The following is a 20114-nucleotide window of genomic DNA, read 5'->3' on the forward strand; positions in this document are numbered from 1 at the left end:
GTCCCGCCGCCGGCTGCACCCCTCCGCTGCCATTGGCTGCAGCGCCGGCGGGGCCCACGGCCCTGCCCCGCCCCCCGCGGTGCGGCACCATCGCCCTAGTAACCCGATGCTGAGGCGGGTGCGACCACCTGCGCGGGGGGGGCGGGCCTGGCCGCCGCCGCCTCTCTGGCAGCCGCCACCGCGCCCCGCCCTGTCCTGACCCCGCCCCACCACCGGCCCCTTCCGCTGCCCGCCGATAAATTGCAGCAGGAGGGCAGGAGTCTCTGTAGTAAGTGGCGGAGGCGCAGCCGTTATTCCCCCAGCCCGGAGCAAGGGTGGTAGTGCCCGACAAGATGGCGCCGGGGCGCGGTGAGTGCGCGGGGAGGCGGGGCCGGGGTCTCGGGGCGGCAGCCTATGGCCGCTGCCTGTGGCCGCCTCTGGGTGCCTGCGTGGGCGCCCGCGGCCGCGTACAGGCCTCCTGTGGGCACGGGCGGGCCGCGCTGCTGGCCCGGGGCTTCACCCCGCGGCGGGGTACCACGCGTGTGTGCGTCCACACCGCCTGGTGTTTAGGAGTGGTGTGGGGCCGGCGTAGGGGGTACAGACCCCCCGCCCCCCCGCACGGCTGTCGTGCCGCTCCTAGCCCCGCGGCGTGTGGCAGCCGCCCTCCGTGGGTGTGCCTGGGTGTCCTGTCCGCACGCACACGTGCGCCCTGCTCTCCGCCTGTACGTGTCGCTGGTCTCTATGGGTACCTGCACGCACACGTGGGCCTCCGCATCCACGCGTGCACCGATCTGCAGGGGTCCCGTGCTGTGGAGCGAGTGGGGGCTGCCGGAGCTGTAGGCACCTCGGGGTGGGTGGCTGCTGGGGCTCTGGAGGGGCAGCCGGCGTGGGGCTGAGGACCACCTGCCTGGGAGGTTTGTGCAGCGTTTCCCTCTCTCCCAGCCCAGCGCTCAGCCTGACCGGCGCCGGGAGGCGGAGGTTACCTCCCGGGGGCAGGATGAGCGAGTGGCAGAGGGTGTTTGAGCAGCACCTCGCCGTGCCCCCGCACTGCCAGCGCCGCCGTGCTCGCTGGCCAGGCTCCACTGCCTTCTGCTGCGAGCTGAAGTACCTGGAAGGAGCTGCCCTCACCCAGGTAGGATGAACTCGGGGGCCAGAGGTGGAGGTTTCAACACAAGGTCACTTTTTCGAGGGGGACCGTTAGGTGACTCGCCCAGAAACACGAGTCAGGGCTGTGGCCCAGTCCTGTGCATTTCTGCCTGCAAGTCTCAGTTAGTGTTTAACTGATTTCTAAGTGAACTTCTGCTTGTTTAGATCAGCATTTTGCACCCAAACTCTCCAGGTGGCACTTCAGAAGCTGCCATCCCTTTACCCTGTGTGTGACACCCGCCTGTCCCACCTCTTGGCACGCTCGACCTCTGCCTCTCAGACAGTCCTGCAGGGAGCTGTGTGTGGCCACAGGCCTCATCTGGGCATGAATCCCCCAGGTGTTTTGTCCTTTCTTCCTGAAGTGTTTCCTGCAGCCTTTCCCTGAGCCCCTGTCCTGCCATGCCCTGCAGGGAGCTGAGTACCAGCTGCGCCTCTCCCTCTTCGATGCCACCTACCACCGCTTCTTTGGCAGGACCTGGAGGAGTGCCCAGCGGGCTGCCCGCGCCACCCCTCCGCGCCCACCCAGGGCAGCTTTCAACCAGGTGGGTACCTGGGGCCTGCCATCTATGGACCTGTGTGAGCCTGTGACCATCCCATGTGCTGGCAGCTGGTGTTTGGAGTCATCTTAGCAGTTTTTTGGCTGGAAGCTTGTGGAACACAGACTGCCAGGAGCCTGGGGTCAGGGAGTCACAGAGCTGTCTGTGTTTGGAGAGGCTTTCCTGTATCACTGAGTCTAACCCTCAACCCAGCACTGCCAGGGCACTGCCTGGCCATGTCCCTCAGCACCACATATCTACAGCTCTGAAATCCCCCTAGGGATGGGGTCTCCACCACTGCCAAGCAGTGCCAGAGGTCATTTACCACAAGCCTCTGTCTGGAAGCTGTGATGGTTGTGCCCCTGGCTGTGCAAATGCAGCAGGTAGAGCTCTGCCAGCTCTGACTTCCCTCTTCTCTCTCCTTTCCCGTCTCAGACTGTCTACTTCCACACCTCCTTGAACCACCCTGGCATCACTGCTGTTGTGGAAGTGGTGGCAGTAGCTGGGAAAGGGGACCAGGGCTCTCAGTATCTCTCCTGTGGCTTTGGACTCATTCCCCTCTTCAGCAGCCAGTCGGAGGTGACAGACCTGGCCCCTGAGGACAGAGCGTAGGTCCCTCTGCTGCCCTGAGATGGGGCACGCTGGCAACTGGGGTGGTACCATGCATGGCTGCTTTGGGGGGCAGGAGGTTGGTCCTGGGGCTGCAGAAACAGAGCCAGCATCCAGAGACCTGCAATTCCTCAGTGCTGGGGAGGTGGTGGTGGCTTTGTGGGTGATGCCTGCCCTTTGTGGGTACAGAGTGGGAGGGTGGGCTCTGCTGCTGAGGAGAGCCACTGGGGAAGATGAAGATGTGCTTCCTCCCTGCCTGCTGCATCTGTGCTCTCTGCTCCCAGGCTGAAGCTGTACCATGGGACACCACGTGCCTTACTGCACCCACGCTTCCAGGACCCCATGGAGAGTAAGCAGCTGCAGGATGTTGTATCTTGCTGCTTTCTTGGGGGCCTCTCCTCTCCAAATGAGGGCTGTGTGTGTGGTTGGTGTGGCACAGGGTCTGTGCCCTGGTGGTGCCTTGCTGCCAGCTGGGCAAACCCAGCTCTTCCATGGCTCCCAGTGCGTGCTTGTGGGTAAGGATTCCTTCAGCAGCATCCCAAGGCCTCCTTTGGTTCTGTTCATCTTGGGCTGCTTCCTTCAGAGAACAAATACCTGATGGTGATGGAGAAAAGCCACCTGCAGTATGCCCTGAGGACCCACCAGCCCCTGGAGACGGTGTTCCACCTTCTTCCTGAAAACCTGCTGGTGTCTGGGCTGCAGACCCTCCCTGGCGTGCTGCCGGCGCACGGGGACACAGGTGAGGGCTCCTTGCCCTTCCCTGCTGCAGGTCCCCATGCGGGCTGGGGGGGTGCTGCCAGTGATGCTCCCCCCAGCCAGAGTGTGACCTGGGGCCACCTCCTTGTCCTTGCAGCTGACTGCTTGCAGAAGCCCCGGCTGCTGCAGCCGGCCCCCTGCTACCTGGAGCGGCTCTGTGTGCAGCTGGCCCCTTCCCTGGAGGAGTTCGAGGAGCAGCTGCTGGAGCTGCTGCACAGCGATCGCCTGCTGCAGGTCTGGGGGCTGCCTGAGGTCTGGGGGCTCAGCTTCTGGGCCTGCTGGTGCCTGAGGGTCTGTTCTGCTTGGAGCCTGGAGTTGTGCTGCTGTGCCAGCCTTGTGCTCTGCTGCTGGGTGCTCCTGCTGGCTGTTGTGGGCAGCTGGACTCATGAGCAGGGGTTGGGAAGGGCAGAGCTGTAGCAGTGCTGCTTGTGCCACCTCAGGAGCAGTGCTTGGTGTGCTGGAGGCCCCTGGCCAAGTCCTTTGCTGGCCAGGTTGGCACTGATGCTGCCAGGGGAGGGTTAGTTGGACATAAGGACAAACTTCTGTCCTGCAAGCGTGGTCAGAGGTTGGCACAGGCTGCCCAGGGAGGCGGAGTCCCCAGCTCTGGAGGTGTCCAAGCAGTGTGTGGCCGTGGCCCCCGGGGCCGCGGTTTGGTCACGGTGGAGTTGGGTTGCTGGTTGGAGTCAGCGATCTTGGAGGTCTTCTCCAACCCATCCAGTTCTGAGCTTGTGCAAGGATGAAGCTTTAATGTCCCTCAGCTGCTGGGGAGGGCCCTGTGTGTGGGGGTCTCTGTCAGGGCTGCTGTTAACCTGGCTCTCCCGTGCCAGGCCCATGCTGTGCCGGACGGTGCCAGGCTGGCGGTGCGCGAGCGGCGGCTGCACGTCGGCGTCCACAACGGCCTCCGCTTCCTGCAGGTGCCACAGGTCGCCCTGCTGGTGCCCCAGGCAGAGGTGGCACAGGGCAGCTGCCCACAGGTGCCAAGCTCTGGAGCCAGGTAAGAGGTGACCCTCTGGTGCTGCTTCCCTGCTGGCTGGGTGCTGCCCACAGCCACTTCTCCCTCCTGGTGCAGGGGTCAGGCCCTGGTCCTGAGGAGCCGAATCCACCTGGGTGAGATGGTTCCTCACCCGGCCTTCAGGGTCTGCTTCCAGCTGGAGTATGTCTGCTGCAGCTCAGGAGGAGCTGGTGGGAAGGTAGGGCTGGGCAGGGTGTGCTTCTCTCTGGAATTTGGCTGGAAAAGGCTTCCAGGATCATGGAGGTCAACTGTTCTCTAACTCCAGGACTGGTGCTAAGCCATGGCCCTCAGCACCACAGCTCTGTGGCATTTGAACACCTCCAGGGCTGGGGTTCAACCACCTCCCTGGGCAGCCTGCTCCACTCTGAGAAGCCTCTTCCCATGTCCAAGCTGACTCTCCCCTGGTGCAACCTTCTCCTGCCACTTTACTTGGGAGAAGAGACCAACTCCTACCTGCCTCTACTCTCCTTCCACGGAGCTGTACAGAGGGAGGAGGTCTCCCCTCAGCCTCTTTCTCCAGAAAGTGGAGATCTGAGGGGAGCAGCTCCTGCTGTGCCCTCCCTCCTCTGTCCCACTTGGCCACCCTGCTGTCCCCTGCAGGGCCCTGGCCAGGTGCTGCCTGCAGTGAGGATGCCCTGCCCTGGGCTCCTCTTAACTGCAGCTGGTTCAGCTCCCCCATGGCTGTTGCCCTCCATCAGAGCCTGCAGAGGGCTGGAGCAGGGAGGTGCAGTCAGTGGAGGGCAAAAAGAGGAACAAGGCACTGGGGAGTGGGAACTGAGGGGAGGTTTCTGCAGGGTACCAGAGCCTGGATCTGGTGGCACCCACTCCCCATGCCAGTGGCAGGCTGGGATGCCCATAACTCACCATGGTCTCCCTCTTTCCCCAGGCCTTGCCTGGCAGTGCCTGTGGTGAGCTGGGTGACCTGTACTCGGTGTGCTGGGCTGTCTGGAGCCCAGTGCCAGGCTCCAGAGAGGCTGAAGTGGTCCTGCCCCTGCGTGGTGGTGCCCACCGTGGGCCCTGCCAGACCTTGGTCTACAGGAGCCCAGGGAGCAGCAGGAGCTCACAGAAGGTGAGGGCTGGCTCCTGTGCCCTGAGCTTGTGGGGATGCTGCTCTGTGCCCAAACCTAGTGAAGTGCTGGCTGGGGGCTGAGTGAAGAGGAGGGTGGCAGCCCCCAGCCCCTGCCAGGGAGCAGCTGTGGTGGTGGATAGACAGCCAGGTGTGGCACTTGGGGTTCAGTGCTGCCTGGCTTCCTGGAAGCACAGAATGGGTTAGGTTGGGAGAGACCTTTCAGATCATGGAGTCCAGCCCTTAGCCCAGCACTGCCAGGGCACCAGCACCCCAGGGCCCTCAGCACCACAGCTCCATGGCTTTGAAACCCACGGCCTGGGGCGGCCTTGACAGCCCTTCTGGGGAGAAATTGTTCCCTTGTGCCCCCCCTAAACCTCCCCTGGTGCCATGGGTGGGCTCTGATCCCTAAGTGGCTCTGTGCTCATGCACAAGCTGAGCTCCTCACTCCCAGGCCTGCAGCAGCAGGAGGAGGCTGGGGCAGGGCACAGGGGGGTGGCCCAGACAGAGCTGTGCTAAGCTGCATGTGCTGCTGTCTGCTCTGGATGGATGAGTGTCTGCAGAAGCTGCTCATGGGATCTTAAGCCAGGTGGCAGTGGAGGTGGCAGGTTGTCTCAAGGACAGAGGTATTAAAGCTCAGCCCTCTGGCACTGCCCCCAGCTGGCACTGCCACCGCTCCGGCCGCAGGGCAGGGAAATCAGCCTGGAGGGAGCTTGCCTGGAGCCTGCTGTCTGACAGCATCTCCCTTGCAGCCCCAGGAGCAGCAGGTGGAGTCTGGGACTGTCCAATTCCACGTTGCCACTGCCCGGGAGGAACATCCTGTGAGTGCTGCGGAGCTGCCGCGCGGCGCCGGGGCCGAGGCGGTGCCCACGCCGGCGCCGGGTGAGTGTGTGCCAGCTCGCTGGCATTTCAGAGCTAGAGCCTGGCACTTGCATGCTGGGGAGGGAGAACACCCAGCTCTGCTCTGCTCCTTTGGGAACTGCCAGAGCCAGGCTTCCTGCCACTTGGATCCAGCTCCTGCTCTTCCATCAGCAGAGCTGCCCTGTGATGGCTCTGGGCCACAGGTGGCATCCCCGGGGGGGTCCAGCATGGCCCCAGCCCCTCCTGCTCTGTGCCACCCTAGGTCTGGGCTCCACACCCAGGGCAGCCAGTATGCCATGGCTGTGCCAGCAGTGAGTTGCTCCCTTCCAGTGCCACTGCTTCTCCAGGCCCTGGAGCCCTCCAGGTGGGAGGGCAGGGGAAGTGGCAGCTGCAGGCCGAGGGAGATGTCAGCTTTAGGGTGAGGCTGCTCAAGGGGCATGGATCAGCAAGCAGAGGCTGTGCCAGGCAGTGCTGCTGTGCCTGCCACGAGGTGGCACTGGAACCATGGCTTTGTCACCACAAGCAGCTGGGCAGGCTGCTGGAAGGGATGAGAGCAGAGTGGAGGGAAGGGCTCTGGGTTAGCTGCTGGCACAGCAGGACAGAGCTGAACTACAGCAGTGGTGAAAGCAGAGTCTGTGTCGTGTCGGGGTGGGCATGGAGCAGCTCTGGCCCTGCTCTGCTCTGCAGGACACACAGCTCTGCCAGCTCAGCCATGCCAGGGTGCAGCCAGATCTCCCCAGCAGAGTTCACACCCTCCTGGGGCACAGCAGCAGGTGGAAGGAGTGACAAGGAAATAGCGCAGGGGGGATGAGAACCTGAAGCATCCTGACACCTCCACATCTCATTGAGCATCCCCTGGGGCAGCACTGCGTGGCTGGGGGGAGCTGCAGTGCAGGAGCTGCCACTGGCAGCAGTCAGCCCTGTTCCCAGCAGGATAAGGGATGGAGCAGGGCTGTCACCCCCCCAGGCAGCACTGGAAAAATCACCCAGCTTGGGCCATGGCTGAGCTGGCTTCACCCCAGGGTGTGAGGGGCTGAGGGTGGAGGATGCAGCTGCAGCAGCTGGGTCAGGGCCTGCACCTCCACTGCAGCATCTCTCCTGTCCCTGTCTGCAGGTCTGGCAGCCCCTCTGCAAACAATGACCTCCCCACGGGGACCAGGGGTAAGTGCCATGGGCACAGCCCTCCCACTCCTGTCCTGCTGCTGGGTTTCCTGTGGCTAGGAGGCAGCAAGTGTCCTGCTCAGATCCCCCTCCTCTGGGGCAGCAGAGTGGATTCTGTGCTAAGGTGCTGGGCAGGCTGCCCTGGGCTCCTCTCACCCCAGATGGATTGGGCAGGGCAGGGCTGGGTTTGGCAGCCCAGGCTTGCTGGCAGTGCCACACTGTGCTCCCTGCAGAGCTGCTGGGGTTTAGGGAGAGCCAGGAGTCCCCAGGTCCCTCCCTGTGCTCTTCTACATCCTGGGGCAGGGGTCCATGCACACAGGGCTCTGGGGGCAATTCAGCTCCTCCTGAGCCTTCAGTGCTTTGCATTTCCTGCTGCGTTTTGTCATCCCCTGCCAGGGACAAGCAGCAGCTGAACAGGCACCAGGGCTGGGGAGCCCATGGGCAGCCAAGCTGTGCCACTTGGTGGAGCGGTGATGCCAGAGCTGCTTTGGCAAGGGGGGTGGTGGTGCCTCGAAGCAGGGCTCTGGGCTGGCCCTGGGCGCTCAGGCTGCTGTTCCCTGGCAGCTGTCGGTGTCGGAGCTGTCGGCCTCGCCGCGGGGCAGGGACGGATTCCTGGTGCCACAGGGCTGCAGCTCTTGGCAGGGCTCCACTCACCCAGAGGCTGCTGCAGGCATCACTCACCTGGAGGCCGACCTTGGCTCGCCGGACCCAGAGCCCAGTGCCAGTGACCAGCTGCGGGCACTGCCCTTCACCCCCCTGCAGGTGCCCATCGCGGCCGTGGGGCTGCAGGCAGGCAGGTGATGCTCAGCCTCCCTTCCCCAGCTGCTGGGTCCCTCACAGCCCCTTTGCTGTGGCTCACCCCTGCTTCCCTCCAGGTGCCACAGGCCGCCGTCCCGTGCCGCCCTGGCACGCCTGCAGGCCGCCGGCTTCCCGCAGATCCTGGACCGCCACCAGCTGCCGGTGGAGGCCTCGGAGCCCCTGGAGCCGGCGAGCCTCAGCCTGCAGCTGGAGGAGGCTGACCCTCTGCAGGGCAACGAAATCATCCTGCAGTTCCTGGCCTTTGGCAGGTGGGGTGGCAGCTCCTGGGGCAGAATCCTCTCCCAAACCCTCCCCTCTCCATCTGCTTCCCTGCAGGGGTGGCTGCCACGGAGGCAAAGCCCCAGAAGGTTTTACTGTGCTGCCTTTATCCTTTCCAAGCACTCCTAAATCAGATTCCCAGAGTTTTTCACTCTATCCATTAGCCACAGCGTGGTGGAAAAGCTCCTTACTGCTGTGGCTGCATGCATGTGGAGCTGAGAGTCAGCACCTGTGGGGGTGGCTTGGGCTGGATGAGGCCCCTGGTGGCTTTTTGTGCTGTGCAGAGGTAGAATGCTGCCTTCCCCAGGCTCCTCTGCTGCAGCATATGGTGGGAGACAGCTGGAATGATGAAGCTTTTTGGAAAGGCAGAGCAGGCCATATGCCTGCTGCCTTCAGAGAGCTGCAGGCACTTGTGATGCCGCTGAGCTGCTCTGGTTCTGCCTCCCCACACGTGCCACACGCTCGAGGAGCTCGTGATGGAGGCAGCGCCGCGCCAGCAGCTCACCTCGGCCCTCTCTCCCTCAAGGGACGCCGGGGATGGCACAGAGGGGACGTGGCCAGGGACCATATTCCTCACCTTCCAGTTCTATCGCTTCCCACCGGTCACCACCGCCCGGCTGCAGCTGCTCGGCGCTGAGCAGGGGGCGGCGCAGCTCCTCGTGCAGGTCAACAAGGATGGGACCCTCAGCACTGGTAAGCCCTGGGCACCTCCTGGGGCTGCTCTGCAGCCAGCAGACTCAGCCTTGTCCTGTGTGCAGCCAGACAAGGGGCAGGGTTGGGCTGGTTTGCGTCTGGGAGGCTGCTGGCTCCTGCTGCAGCTCAGCCCTTGCAGAGGAAAGGCCACAGGTGGGAGTGCAGTGCCCAAAGCTTGCAGCTCTGCTCCTGGCTCAGTGCTGCTCTTGTGTCTTGCTTCTGGTCTCCAGAGACACCAACCTCTTGCAGCTGGTGGAGCTCCTTCTGCTCTGGAGCTGGGAGAGTGTCCAGGCAGTGTTTCCATGGGAGGGTGCCAGTCCCAGGGGACCTTGCTAATTGACTGCTGAGTTCCTTAAGTGAAGGAGGATGTCTGTGTGAGCCAGCAGGCTGCTCTGGTGCAGGAGGTGTCCCTGTGCCAGTTGCTGTGCTGGTGGCAGCTCCCTCTGTGTGTCTCAGGGCCCCCAGGGCTGCAGCTGCGGTACATGGTGGAGCCTGGGTGCCTGCGGCCCGGGGAGCAGCGCTGGTTCCTGCGCTACCTGGCGGAGCACAGCCTCCAGATCGACGTCTGGGATGGAGACTCCCTGCTGCTCGTGGGCTCTGCTGCTGTGCAGCTGCAGGTACTGGCCAGACGGGGAGGTGCTGCCCAAACTGGGCTCTTCCCCCTCCAGCCCCCAGGAGAGCTGCTGAAGGAGACCCTCTGTAGTGTGAGGAGGGTTCAGGAGCTGCCCTGTCCCCTTGGTGCCCTGCTGAGTGCTGCTGTGCTACCCTCACGTCTAGCCGCAGAGTCTGTCAGCTCTGTTCCCCGGCTGCTGCCGCTGGGATTTGCCTTCTCCCTGGCAGTGATGGCAAAACTTTGGCTTTCCCCCTGTTCCCTGGAACTCCTGTGGGATTCCTGAGCTCCCCCCCAGAGCCCTTCCCCTCCCGGGCTCCCCAGTAAGGCGCTTCCCCGCCGTCCCCAGGCGCTGCTGCGGCAGGGCCGGGCGGCCGTGCGGACGCACCACGAGCTGGCGGTGAGCCGGGCGGAGTACGAGCAGGACGCTGCGGTGCTGGGCAGGGAGGCGCTGCGGCACGGAGCCCTGCGGCCCCTCGGCGTCTGCGTGCTGCTCAGGGGCCACCTCCACCTCTGCCTGGCCAACGTTGGTAAGGGCTGCCAGGGCTGCCAGGGCACGCTCCCCGGGGCGGGTGTCCCCGGTGCTGGCCGCAGCCCTGCGTGCTTTGGCGCTCGGAGGCTGTGGGGGGGTGAGAGACCTGCCCAGGGCTGTGCCCAAACTAAACCCAGCCTGTGAGGACCTCGCTCTCCCCAGCCCCTGCTGGCTGCTCCCAGCTCTCTAATTCCCTGTCCTATAAAGCCTGGGGCCTCCAGGAATCAGAACCTTATCTCCTGAGCAGAGATCAGCTGCTCCCGAAGGGCTCTGAGGCCCTCCTGTCCCTGCCTGGCCTGCAGAGGGTCGCTAAGCTCCTGGGAAGGACAAGCTGAGCTGCACAGCCTGGGGGGCTTCAGCTCACCCTGCAGAGCAGAGGAGCTGCTCCAGCACAGCAGCTGCCCTGGGACTGGGATTTTTCTGCCCAAAGTGCTGTGCTTAGAGCCAGCACCGAGAGCTTGGTGCCCTTGGGGATGGGAGCTGAGGGCTGGGTCAGTACCCAGCGGGTTTGGAGCTCTGCTTGGCACAGCCTGTGCAGGAGGGTGGGTGGCAGCAGGAGTGGGGATCTGGCAGCATGTGGCTGTGGCACAGCTGGGGATGAGAGCATGGCAATGACTCCCAGAGATGGCAGGGGGCTAGGCTGAGGGTGATGCCATGCTTGTGGTGCTGCTCCACGTCTGGGTGGTTGGCTGTGTGGTGGCCACAGCAGTGGGCACCAGAGGGGGCACTGCAGGGCTTGCAGAGCACCAGCTGCAGGCAGACAGCAGCTCCTGCTTCTCACACCCTCTGGAAGGGGAAAAGCCTTGCCATGGATTTCCACTCACCCCTGGCTCTGCCTGTGGCAGGGCACCCGTGTGAGGAGACCCCGGGGCAGCTGCCATCCCCATTGCCATCCCGCTCCTGCCATGTGTCTGGTGCTGCCAACATCTCAGCTGGTAGCTGCTTACCTTTGCATGCTGCTGGTGAGTCCTGCTGGGCTGGGGTTTGGGTTGGCAGTCTGCCACCATGGTGCCAGTGCTGTGCCCCTAGCTGTGGGGCATCTGTCCCCTTTCCCTGCCCCACAGCCTGGGGGCTCCCTGGTCAGTGCCATGCCGCTCTGCCCACAGGCGGGCAGGTGTCACGGGCACGGAGGTTGGTGGAGCTGGACAGTGAGCTGGCAGCTGCCCTGCAGAGCCGCCGGGCAGGGGCACAGCTGCCAGCCCCAGCCGCTGGCGAGGCCCTGGGCGTTCGCCAGCGCAAGCTGCGGCGCATGGCGCTGGTGCGGCAGCAGGAGGATGCCGGCGGTGCGAGGGTGCCCCAGCGCTCGGTGAGGAGAGGGGTGCCAGGGGCTGGCGGTGCCAGGCTGGCTCTGGGATGATGATGGCTTTCTCCTCGCTGGCAGGAGCAGCGTGCCCAGCACCTGCGGGACCTGCAGATCATCGATGCCTACCGGGACCACACCAAGGGGGAGAGCATCGCCCAGGCCCTGTGCCAGGCCATCACTGCCACCCACACGGTGCATGCGGTGCTGGGCACGGCTGAGTTCTTCGAGTTCACCCTGAGGAACCCCTGCAGCGTCCAGCACACTGTGACCATCGAGGTCGACCACCCCGAGCTCAGGTGGGGGCTCGGCAGCGCCTCCCTGTGCCGGTGGCAGGGTGGCAGCGGCCGGCAGCGCTCCCCTCCGCCCCTGCAGCGTGGTGCTGGACCCGCGGGAGTGGCGCCACTTGAAGGAGCTGAGCAGGAGCGCCACGCCGGTGGAGGAGCAGCTGTTCCACCTGCGGGAGGACCGCAAGCCTCAGGTCTACCTGCGGCCCCGCGAGGCCCTGCGCATCCCCTTCAAGTACCAGAGCTTCTGCGCGGACCCCGCGCTCAGCGCCGCCCAGGTGGGCCGGGGACCCCCTCCCCAGCCCCTGCCCTCGGCTCTCCGCTGCCAAGGGCGGGGTGGTGCCGCAGGGCGCGGCCCCGGCTGCGCCTCACACCCCTCTCACCCGCAGGGGCCGGCTGGGCTGGAGGCTGGTGCCGGCGCGGCCACCCTGGGGAAGGGGGAGGGCAGGCAGAGGAAGCACATCCAGGTGAGGGCAGGGGGTGGGAGCGCTCAAGGGGCTGTCTGGAGGAGCAGCATCTCTCCTGCCGGGCTCTGAGCCTCTCTGCCGCCCCTGGGGCAGGTCTGCTTCCAGGGGAGCAGGGGCAAGCCCCTGGCCCTGCTGCGGGTGCAGGTGGAGCCGCAGCCGCACGTGGTGGACCAGACCTTCCGCTTCTACCAGCCCGAGCTCACCTTCCTGAAGAAGACCATTCGGCTGCCCCCCTGGCACACCCTCCCTGGTGAGCCTCTGCTCTGCCCATTGGTGGGCTCCTGGAGCACAGCGCTGCTGCTTTGCCCTCTCGTGGCCTGATCCCCTCCCCGGGCCCCTGCTAGCCTGACACCAGGGATTCTGGCCTGCAGCTGCCTGGGGCTTGGGGCAGCAGGCACAGGGCAGACCCTGAGTCTGCTCTCACCTTGGTCTCTCTGCAGGGGCACCAGTGGGGATGCCAGGAGAGGAGCCCCAGCTGTTTGTTCGCTGCAGTGACCCCAACATCATTTGTGAAACCAAGAACATGGTACTGGTGCCCCTTGGCATCACTCTGCCCCTCTCTCACCCTGCTGGGGGTGGCTTCTCTTCCCTCTGCCAGAGATCTGTGCCAGAGATCTGTGCTGGGTGACTCTGGGGCAGTGGGAATGGCCATGCCATGGGCCAGGCCTAGCCCAGATTGCTTAGCATCCTGCCCAAGCATAGCCTTTGCTTTCTGTGCAGCTGCCTGGGGGGGTGGGGAGGAGCTCCTGGGGTCCTCCTCAGCTGGTGGACTCTGGAGCTGGGCTCTGGCTTCTGCTCACAGGGCCCAGGTGAGCCTCAGGACATCTTCCTAAAAGTGGCTGGAGGACCAAGCCCCCAGATCAAGAAGTTCTTTGTTGCTATCTACACGTGAGTAGGACTCAGCACCAGCCCTGGGCATGCAGCTGGGCAGGGGGGAGCTCACACTGCCTCTGCCTCGCTCCTGGCTCTGCTGGGCTGTGGGCAGGAGGCTTCCCAAACTGTTAGCAGCTTAGTGTTCTCCTCCATTCTGTTTGCTTTTGCCTGTTCTCTAACCCACAGTAATTAGGGCTTCACACTGTTCCCTTTCCCCCTGAACAGTCAGGTTTAGGCTGTGCTTTGCTCCTCTAAACAGAGGCTGGCAGCCTCCCTTCTCCCTCTGGGATCAGGGTGTGCCCCTTCCCCCTCTAAGCAGCCAGGCTCAGAGTGTTCTGTGCCTCTCAAAGGAGTTCCACAGCCCTCTCCCTTCCTCCAAAGCTGGGAGCCTCCCCAGCCCGCCCCTCCTGCGCCAGCTGGGCTCCTTGCCTTGGGACAGGTGGCACCAAATGGGTTCCTCAGAGGCTCCCCCCCGGGCTCCCTGCTCACCACTTGCCTGCTGGTGGTGAGCCGTGGGTGAGCACCATCCCCCTGTGCCGCAGGGATGCCTGGCTGGCAGTGCCCACGCAGATCTGGCAGTTCTACCTGCACTCCCTGCAGCGCCTGGACCTGAGCGGCACGGCCGGGCAGCTCGCCCGCCTCTCGCTGCTGCTGCGCGGCACCGCCGCCCCCCGCAGGGTGCAGGCGTTCACCTCCCACCCCCACGAGCTGCAGGTAACCCCCACGAGCTGCAGGTAGCCCCCACGGGGCTGGCAGGGTCCTGCTTGGCAAACTGGGGGCTGCCCTGGAAGGGGGGAGGCAGCCCACAGAAGGGTTGGGTGCCAGGGGTGTGGTGATGGTCTGGGTAGGGCCATTGGCAAACCCCCCAAGGGCAAATTCCCTGCCTGAAGTAGGGCTGGCTTGGGAGATGAGGGGGGGGCCCCTGGGTGTGAACAGAGGGCACAAAAGTTGCAGCCTGGGCTGCAGAGCTGGGGAGAGGGAAAGCTCCAGGCCAGGGATGGGACCTGGGTCTTGTCCTTCTGGACACAAGGTCTGAAGCCTGTGCTGAGTGTGGCTGTGGGTGGGATTCCGTGGCAGTGGGATTGCAGAGGGGTGCAGGTGCTGGGTGGGGAGCAGTCAGGCCTGCCCTGTTCCCCAGCTGGAGCCATCCCAGCTCTTGGTGCCTCCTGCAGGTGGACCCAGCCGGTGCCTTCCTGCTCCCTGCCCGCGCGGCGCAGGAGCTGTACCTGGCCGTGCGGCCCCGCAGGGCTGGCTCCAGGTTCATCTACCTCAACCTGGTGGATGTGGAGTCTCACCAGCTGGTGTCCTCCTGGCTGCTCTGCCTCTCCTGCAGGCAGCCTCTGCTCTCCAAGGTACAGGGGCAGTCACTCTCAGGGGGTGCCAGGCTGGTGGCTGCAGCCTGGCTGTGCCCTGGGGCTGGTGCCTGCTGATTCTGCTCCTCACCCCTGTGGGCTTTGTGGTGCCTCCCACCCTGGGCACACATTTAGCCTTCAGGTGGTGGAGGCATCTGAGGGTCTCAGTAAAGCATCTTCTAGGCTGGTTGGAGGGCAGTGCTATGCTGAGTGTCACTAAAGCATTCCCAGCTGTGAGGCTAAAGCCCCAGCAGTGCTGGTGAAGGCCTTGCCTCAGATGGAGAGTGGCATGGCCTGGCTGAGCTGCTTTGGAAATGCTCTCCTGAAGCCCTTGGTACTGGGGAGGCTCAGGCTGGCATTGGAACCAATGTCCTGCCCACTGCTGCCTCCAGTGCCATGGGGTATTCTGGGTGAAGTAGCTGGGGAATGAGCTGCCCTGTGCCAGCTGCTCCCCTGGCCCTTTGCCCTTTGGGTTTGTGATTGCTTTGCCACAGTACTGGTGGCAGTGCCAGGAGGATGCTTTGGCTCAGGTGAGTTTGTGTCCCTGCCAGCAGGTACAAAAGCAATGTAAGGCTCAGTGCCCTGGCATGGCCCTGTGCAGGGGGCGCTCTGGTTGGTCTGGGGGAGTGCCCATGGCTCCCTCATGCTGTGGGCAACCTCTGCCATGGCTTCTGCTCACCCTGCAGGTGTTTGAGATCTCTCTGCCCGTGGGGGGCAGCTGCCACAAGCGCATCACCTACACCAACCCCTACCCCTCGCCCCGGCTCTACTTCCTGGGCACCAACCGCCCTGACCTGCTGCACTTCAGGGAGGACTCCTTCCAGGTACCCCCTGCCAGCTGCCAGGCAGCCCCTGTGGTGCTGGCTTCCCAGCTGCTGGGCTGGGGAGGGCAGAGAGGAGGAGGTCCCTGCTGCCCGGTGCTGTCCCGCAGGTGGCCGGGCGGGAGGCGTACAGCATCGGCCTGCGCTTCGCCCCGGGCCGGGCGCCGGGCCAGGAGGAGATCCTGATCCACATCAACGACCACGAGGACAAGAACGAGGAGACCTTCTGTGTCAGGGTCCTCTACCACTGAGCCCGCTGGGCTCTGCTGGCACTGCCCCCTGGGGGATGCCGGAGTCTCTCCCATGGAGGGCAGGCGCCAGACTGGGATGCCCGGCAGTGCCCTGGGCCCTGGCGGTGCCAGCCGGCTCCAGCTGCACAGCCTGGGCAGAGCCAAGGTCTGGTGCCATGAGCCTGGGGTCTCTGATCACTCTGTGAGGCTTTTGCTGTATTTTAGGCACTTTGGGATCTTTTTTAGCTCAAACTGTTTGCAGATATTCTTCAGAGTATTTTTTTAAGCCTTCTGTGTGCTGCACCCCCCCAGGCTGCCCTGGGGGCTTCCTGCTCATCCTTGAGCCAATAAAGTTGCAGTGCAGAGCTGGCAGGGTGCTGGCATCTCCTTCCAGGGGAGGGGGCAGCTCTCAGTGTCCCTATCCTGCAGAGGCAAAGCTGAGCTTGCTGTGGCTGTGGTGCTGCGGTGAGGCAGTGCTGGGGGTCCCCTGTGTCCCCTCAGGGCAGGGGCCTGTGGAGGGGAGTGATGAGCTGCAGGCTGACACCTCTGGGGCTGATGTTGGCCTCCCACCACGCTGTCATCTTGCTTGTTGGGTGCTAAAAGGTCCTCCCCTCCCTCCCTCACTGCTTCATAGCACAGCTCTTGCTGTCCTCTCACACCAGGATGTGTTTGGCTCACTGTGGAGAGGGGGGAGAACCACAGAGGTGGGGAACAACCTTGGGGAGGGGAGGCTGACACTGGAGATGAAGAAATTCTTGAGGGTGGTGAGACACTGGAGCAGGCTCCAGAGGGAGGCTGTGGCTGTCCCCTCCCTGGAGGTGTTCAAGGCCAGGCTGGATGAGGCCCTGAGCAACCTGGGCTGGGGGGAGGGGTCCCTGCCCAGGGCAGGGGGCTGGAGCTGGATGAGCTTTAAGGTCCCAGCCCCATCCCTTCCATGTAAAAGGGAGGTGAGGCAGGCAAAAGTGGGAGAGGGTTCCCTGCCCCTCTGCTGCTGTGCCTGGGCTGTGGGCAGCCACCCTCTGCAGCCTGGTGCTGGTGGGAGCCCGGGCAGGCTGATGGGAGCTGGCAGCTGCTCCTGCACCAGCGCTGGCTGTGGCTCTGCTGGGTGATTAAAGTGGATTAGCTGAATAATTCTCATTATGTGTTCAGAGCAGAGCTTTCTGCAGGCTGCTGAGGGAGCTGCTGCTTCACCCCAGGCTGGGGAGGCAGCTCCAGTGCCAGGAGTTCGCAGGCACTGGTAAACGATGTGCCAGGGGCAGGGGATGGTGGCCTGGGCAGAGGAGCTGAGCCAGGCTGCTGCTGAATGTGACCCCTCCAAAGCAGGGCTTGGGCCCAAGCCCTGCAGCCTGGCTGCTAAGTAGCAAAGACTCCTGCATGGGGGATGGAGGTGGTCTGTGTCTAGCTGCTGCAGGAGGGACCTGGGCACCCATGCCAGCTCCACCTGGGTGGTGCTGCCAGGGGCAAGGGCTGGTGAGTGAAGCCTCTGGGCAGAGCTGGTTTGGGAAGCTGAGTTGAGGATGCAGTGGGGGGGAGGGGGGGAAGGGAAGGTGCTCTGCAGAGCCTCAGGTCCCCAGCACTGCAGAGCTGCTGTGAGCTGCTGGTGATGCTGCTGTGGGGTGACTGCACCTGCAGGAAGCTCTGCAGCTCAGGTGAGGTGCAGGAACCCAGGAGCTGCTCAGGGTGAGGGGGTGGCACAGTTGGGGTTCTCCTTTCCCCCTGCATTCCCAGGGAGGGAGCAGGCAGGAGCTCTGTGTCATGCTCCAGCCTGGGACACCTCAGCCAGGGGTGGTCCTGGGGCAGCAAGACCTCATCTGGGGAGCCAAGAGCCTCTGGGGGTGTGAGGTGTGCCACGAGCTCCAGCAGCACAGTGTGAAAGCACAGGCCCTGGGACAGCTGCAGCTGCTGCTGCAGAGCAGAGGCTGTGCTGGAGCTGCTCCTTGGGCTGGAGTTGCTTAATGAAGTCATCTCACTAATGACAAACAGCACCACGTGCCCTGCATGCAGCTTGTTGTTCTCTTCCCATTTCATTCATGGCAGGAAGGAGATTGGATTCCAGATGTCATTAATTCACCCTCAGAATCTTGGCTCCCCTCTCCTCACCAAGCATGCAGGGAAGGAAAGGCTGGGAAGCACCTCCTGGGCTTTCCATGACTCAGGAGTCAGGACTGGGGGGTGGGCGCTGCCCTTGCCTGGGTGCTGGCAGGCCCAGGGGGTGCTGGCAGGCCCAGGGGGTGCTCCAGCACCTTCCTCTGCAGCTGTGGGGAGGGGACCAGGGCACCTGTCCTGGGATGGTTCCCCTCTGGCTCCTGTTCCTGCTGCTTGCATTTCCCACCCTGGGTGGGGTGGGTGGGAAAGCCTCCTCCAAAGCCCTTTGCTTACCCAGACAGGAGCTGTGCTGCTGCTGCTCAGAGCAAACAACCTCTGTGGGGCTGTGCTGGGAGCAGGCAGGAAGCTGCCTTCCCCCAGAGCAGGGCTGGCTGCCTGGCGCTGGCCTCAGAAGTGAGGGGCAGGTGCAAGGCCTTGCAGCAGCAGCAGGGGAGGAGGCAAAAGGAGTAAAGTGCAGCCCCCCAGCTCCTGGCCTTGTGCTCAGGGCAGGGAGGGACTGCTGGAACATGACAGAGACAAGAACATGAATAAAGGGAAAGGAAGAAGGGAGCTGGGGGCCAAGGCTTCTGCAGCAGCCCTCTGCCCCTTTAAGGCTGGGAGCAGGGCAGCAGAGCTGCCCAGGCTTCAGCCTCAAACTTTGAGACCCAGCTGGGTGTTCCCTTTGTGCCAATGGGATTGCAACTGCCTGAGCACCCTGCTGGCAGCAGCTCCCCTGGGGGCTGAGAGGAGCACTTGGGAGCTGCTGGGCACCTCTGGCCCCACAGCACCAAGCAGACACTCTGCAGCCTGCTGCTGAGCTGTGGCACAGATGCCTGCACCCTCATTTTGGTTCCTGTGGCAGCTGAGGCCCTTCTGAGCCCAGTGCCCCCAAACCCCATTCCCCCCCAGGGCTGGGGCCCTGACTCTGCTCCCTGCAGGGTTGCCCCCAGGGGTGCCTGGTGCTGCAGAGCATCACCCTGGCATCTCCAGAGGAGCTGTTGTGGTTCTGCAGCCTGGAAGGAGGTTTTGTTTTGAAATGCATTATTCGTTTCCTGGGGAAAGGTCAAGCTCTCCCTGAAACACTTTGTCACCTGCCAGGGAGGGATTAGTGTTGGCTCTGGCAGGCACAGGGTAGCTCACTGGCTGCTGTGTGCCATCCTTGTAGGGGCAGTGCCAGCAGTGGGCTTGACTGGCTCTGCCTCTCCCCAGCATCCTTCCCTTGCCTCTGGCTGCAGGGGGGGAGCAGAAGAGTGCCAGAAAGTGAGGGGAAGGTGTGGGTTAGTGCTAAGATTATCTCAAGGATCTCCTCCTGACCTCTTCCCCCTTGCCAGCTCCTCTGCCAAGCAGCAGTCACAGTTCCCTCTTGTCCCCCAGAAGTTCAGACCCCCTTCTTCTCCAGGGTGCAAGATGAGCAGCCCCCTCTGCTCCCTCAGCCCTGGCCCAGGTGTGGCACAGCAGCCCTGCTCTGGGGCTGTGGGAGGCTGCTCCCTGCCTCTCCCACACACATCCCCCGAAGCTCAGCAGGGCCTTGCTAAACCCGGGATTGAAGGGCTGCAGCCCTGCAGCTCAAGCTGCTCTTCATGGATTTCTTTGAGATCAAGGCTGTCAACTACCAGGCTCAAAATCCTTTCTCCAGCAAGAGCAACTTTATTAAGGGCACTCCATCAGAGCCTGGCTGCAGGCTCCAGCAGGGGCTGCAGGAGATGCTCTTCATTAGCATCGCTGGCGGAGGAGAGGCCTCGGAGCTGCGGCCGGGATGGATGAGATGTGAAGGGCAGGGCCAGACCTTGTCCCCGCTCCCCACTGCGACCTGCTGGGAGGAGGCTGCTGGCAGCCATCGCTTTGGGCTCCGAGGGGGAGCGGCACAAGAGTGGCCTTGCCTGGCAGGGGGTGGCTGCCCTTGGGCTGCTGCTCCACAGCCAGCCCCAGCCAGGGGCTGTGCAGCTGGGGACGATGCTCACAGATCCTCCTCGGGACCCTCCCGCGGGAGCTTTGCTGCTTCCCTGCGGCGCTGCTCTGCCTGCCCCTGGAGTCGAGGGGAGATTCCCTGCCTGAGTGCTGCAGGGGGGGCTGGGGTCTTTGGTGGAGCTCTCCACACTGGCCCAGGGCAGGCTGCAGCTGGCCCAGGGCAGGGCTGTAGCTGGGTGACGATGCCCAGCTCCAGCAGCAGCCATGGGTAGCATTCCCAGGGCTGGGGCTTTCTAAATCACTTCTCCTCTTCCTCTCCCAGGCTTGACATTTGATGAGGGCTGCAGGCTTGGTGCTCATTTACCAATTAATGTAGTGTACAGCAGTGGGAGGCAGCAGCCACCCTCCAGAAGGTCAACTTCCAAGCTGCTCAGCTCCCAGCATCCAGGTTTCTAAACAAGCAAGGAGAGCACCCGGGGGGGGGGGGGGAGGGGGGGGGGGGCTGCTCCTGCAGCAGCTCCCAGTGGAAAACTTCCACTCTGTGAGGGCTCAGAGCCCTGCAGCAGGCTGCCCAGAGAGGTTGTGGAGTCTCCTCATCGGGAGAGCTTCCAACCCCGCCTGGACATTAGGATCCTGGGCAAGCTGCTGTGGGAGCCCTGCTGGAGCAGGGAGGTGGGGCTGGGTGAGCTCCAGGGGTCCCTTCCACCCCCCTGGGCTGGGTTCTGGGCTTGGGAGAAGCCTGTAGGAGTGAAG

General features: G+C 63.8%; 1 protein-coding gene across 1 annotated transcript; it reads left to right on the top strand.

The window, feature by feature from the left end:
• The first annotated feature begins 286 nt into the window (after window positions 1-286).
• Window positions 287-15738, top strand: NPHP4 (nephrocystin 4). Its single transcript, XM_068158151.1, has 29 exons — window positions 287-348; window positions 922-1111; window positions 1536-1667; window positions 2097-2269; window positions 2555-2619; window positions 2854-3009; window positions 3124-3260; window positions 3854-4020; window positions 4096-4216; window positions 4925-5107; window positions 5857-5986; window positions 7080-7126; window positions 7691-7923; window positions 8002-8193; window positions 8730-8896; window positions 9353-9513; window positions 9856-10036; window positions 10884-11000; window positions 11145-11344; window positions 11420-11637; window positions 11714-11903; window positions 12015-12092; window positions 12186-12342; window positions 12533-12618; window positions 12895-12980; window positions 13508-13679; window positions 14138-14317; window positions 15004-15141; window positions 15249-15738. Exons 2-29 carry the CDS (start codon window positions 977-979, stop codon window positions 15387-15389), a joined length of 4143 nt encoding a protein of 1380 aa, XP_068014252.1. The 5' UTR covers window positions 287-348; window positions 922-976; the 3' UTR covers window positions 15390-15738.
• The last annotated feature ends 4376 nt before the right edge of the window (window positions 15739-20114 follow it).

This window comes from Melanerpes formicivorus, unplaced genomic scaffold (assembly GCF_026170545.1).
Source record: "Melanerpes formicivorus ecotype bairdi unplaced genomic scaffold, bMelFor1.0.p_v2 SCAF_39, whole genome shotgun sequence".
Classification (NCBI taxonomy): Eukaryota; Metazoa; Chordata; class Aves; order Piciformes; family Picidae; genus Melanerpes; species Melanerpes formicivorus.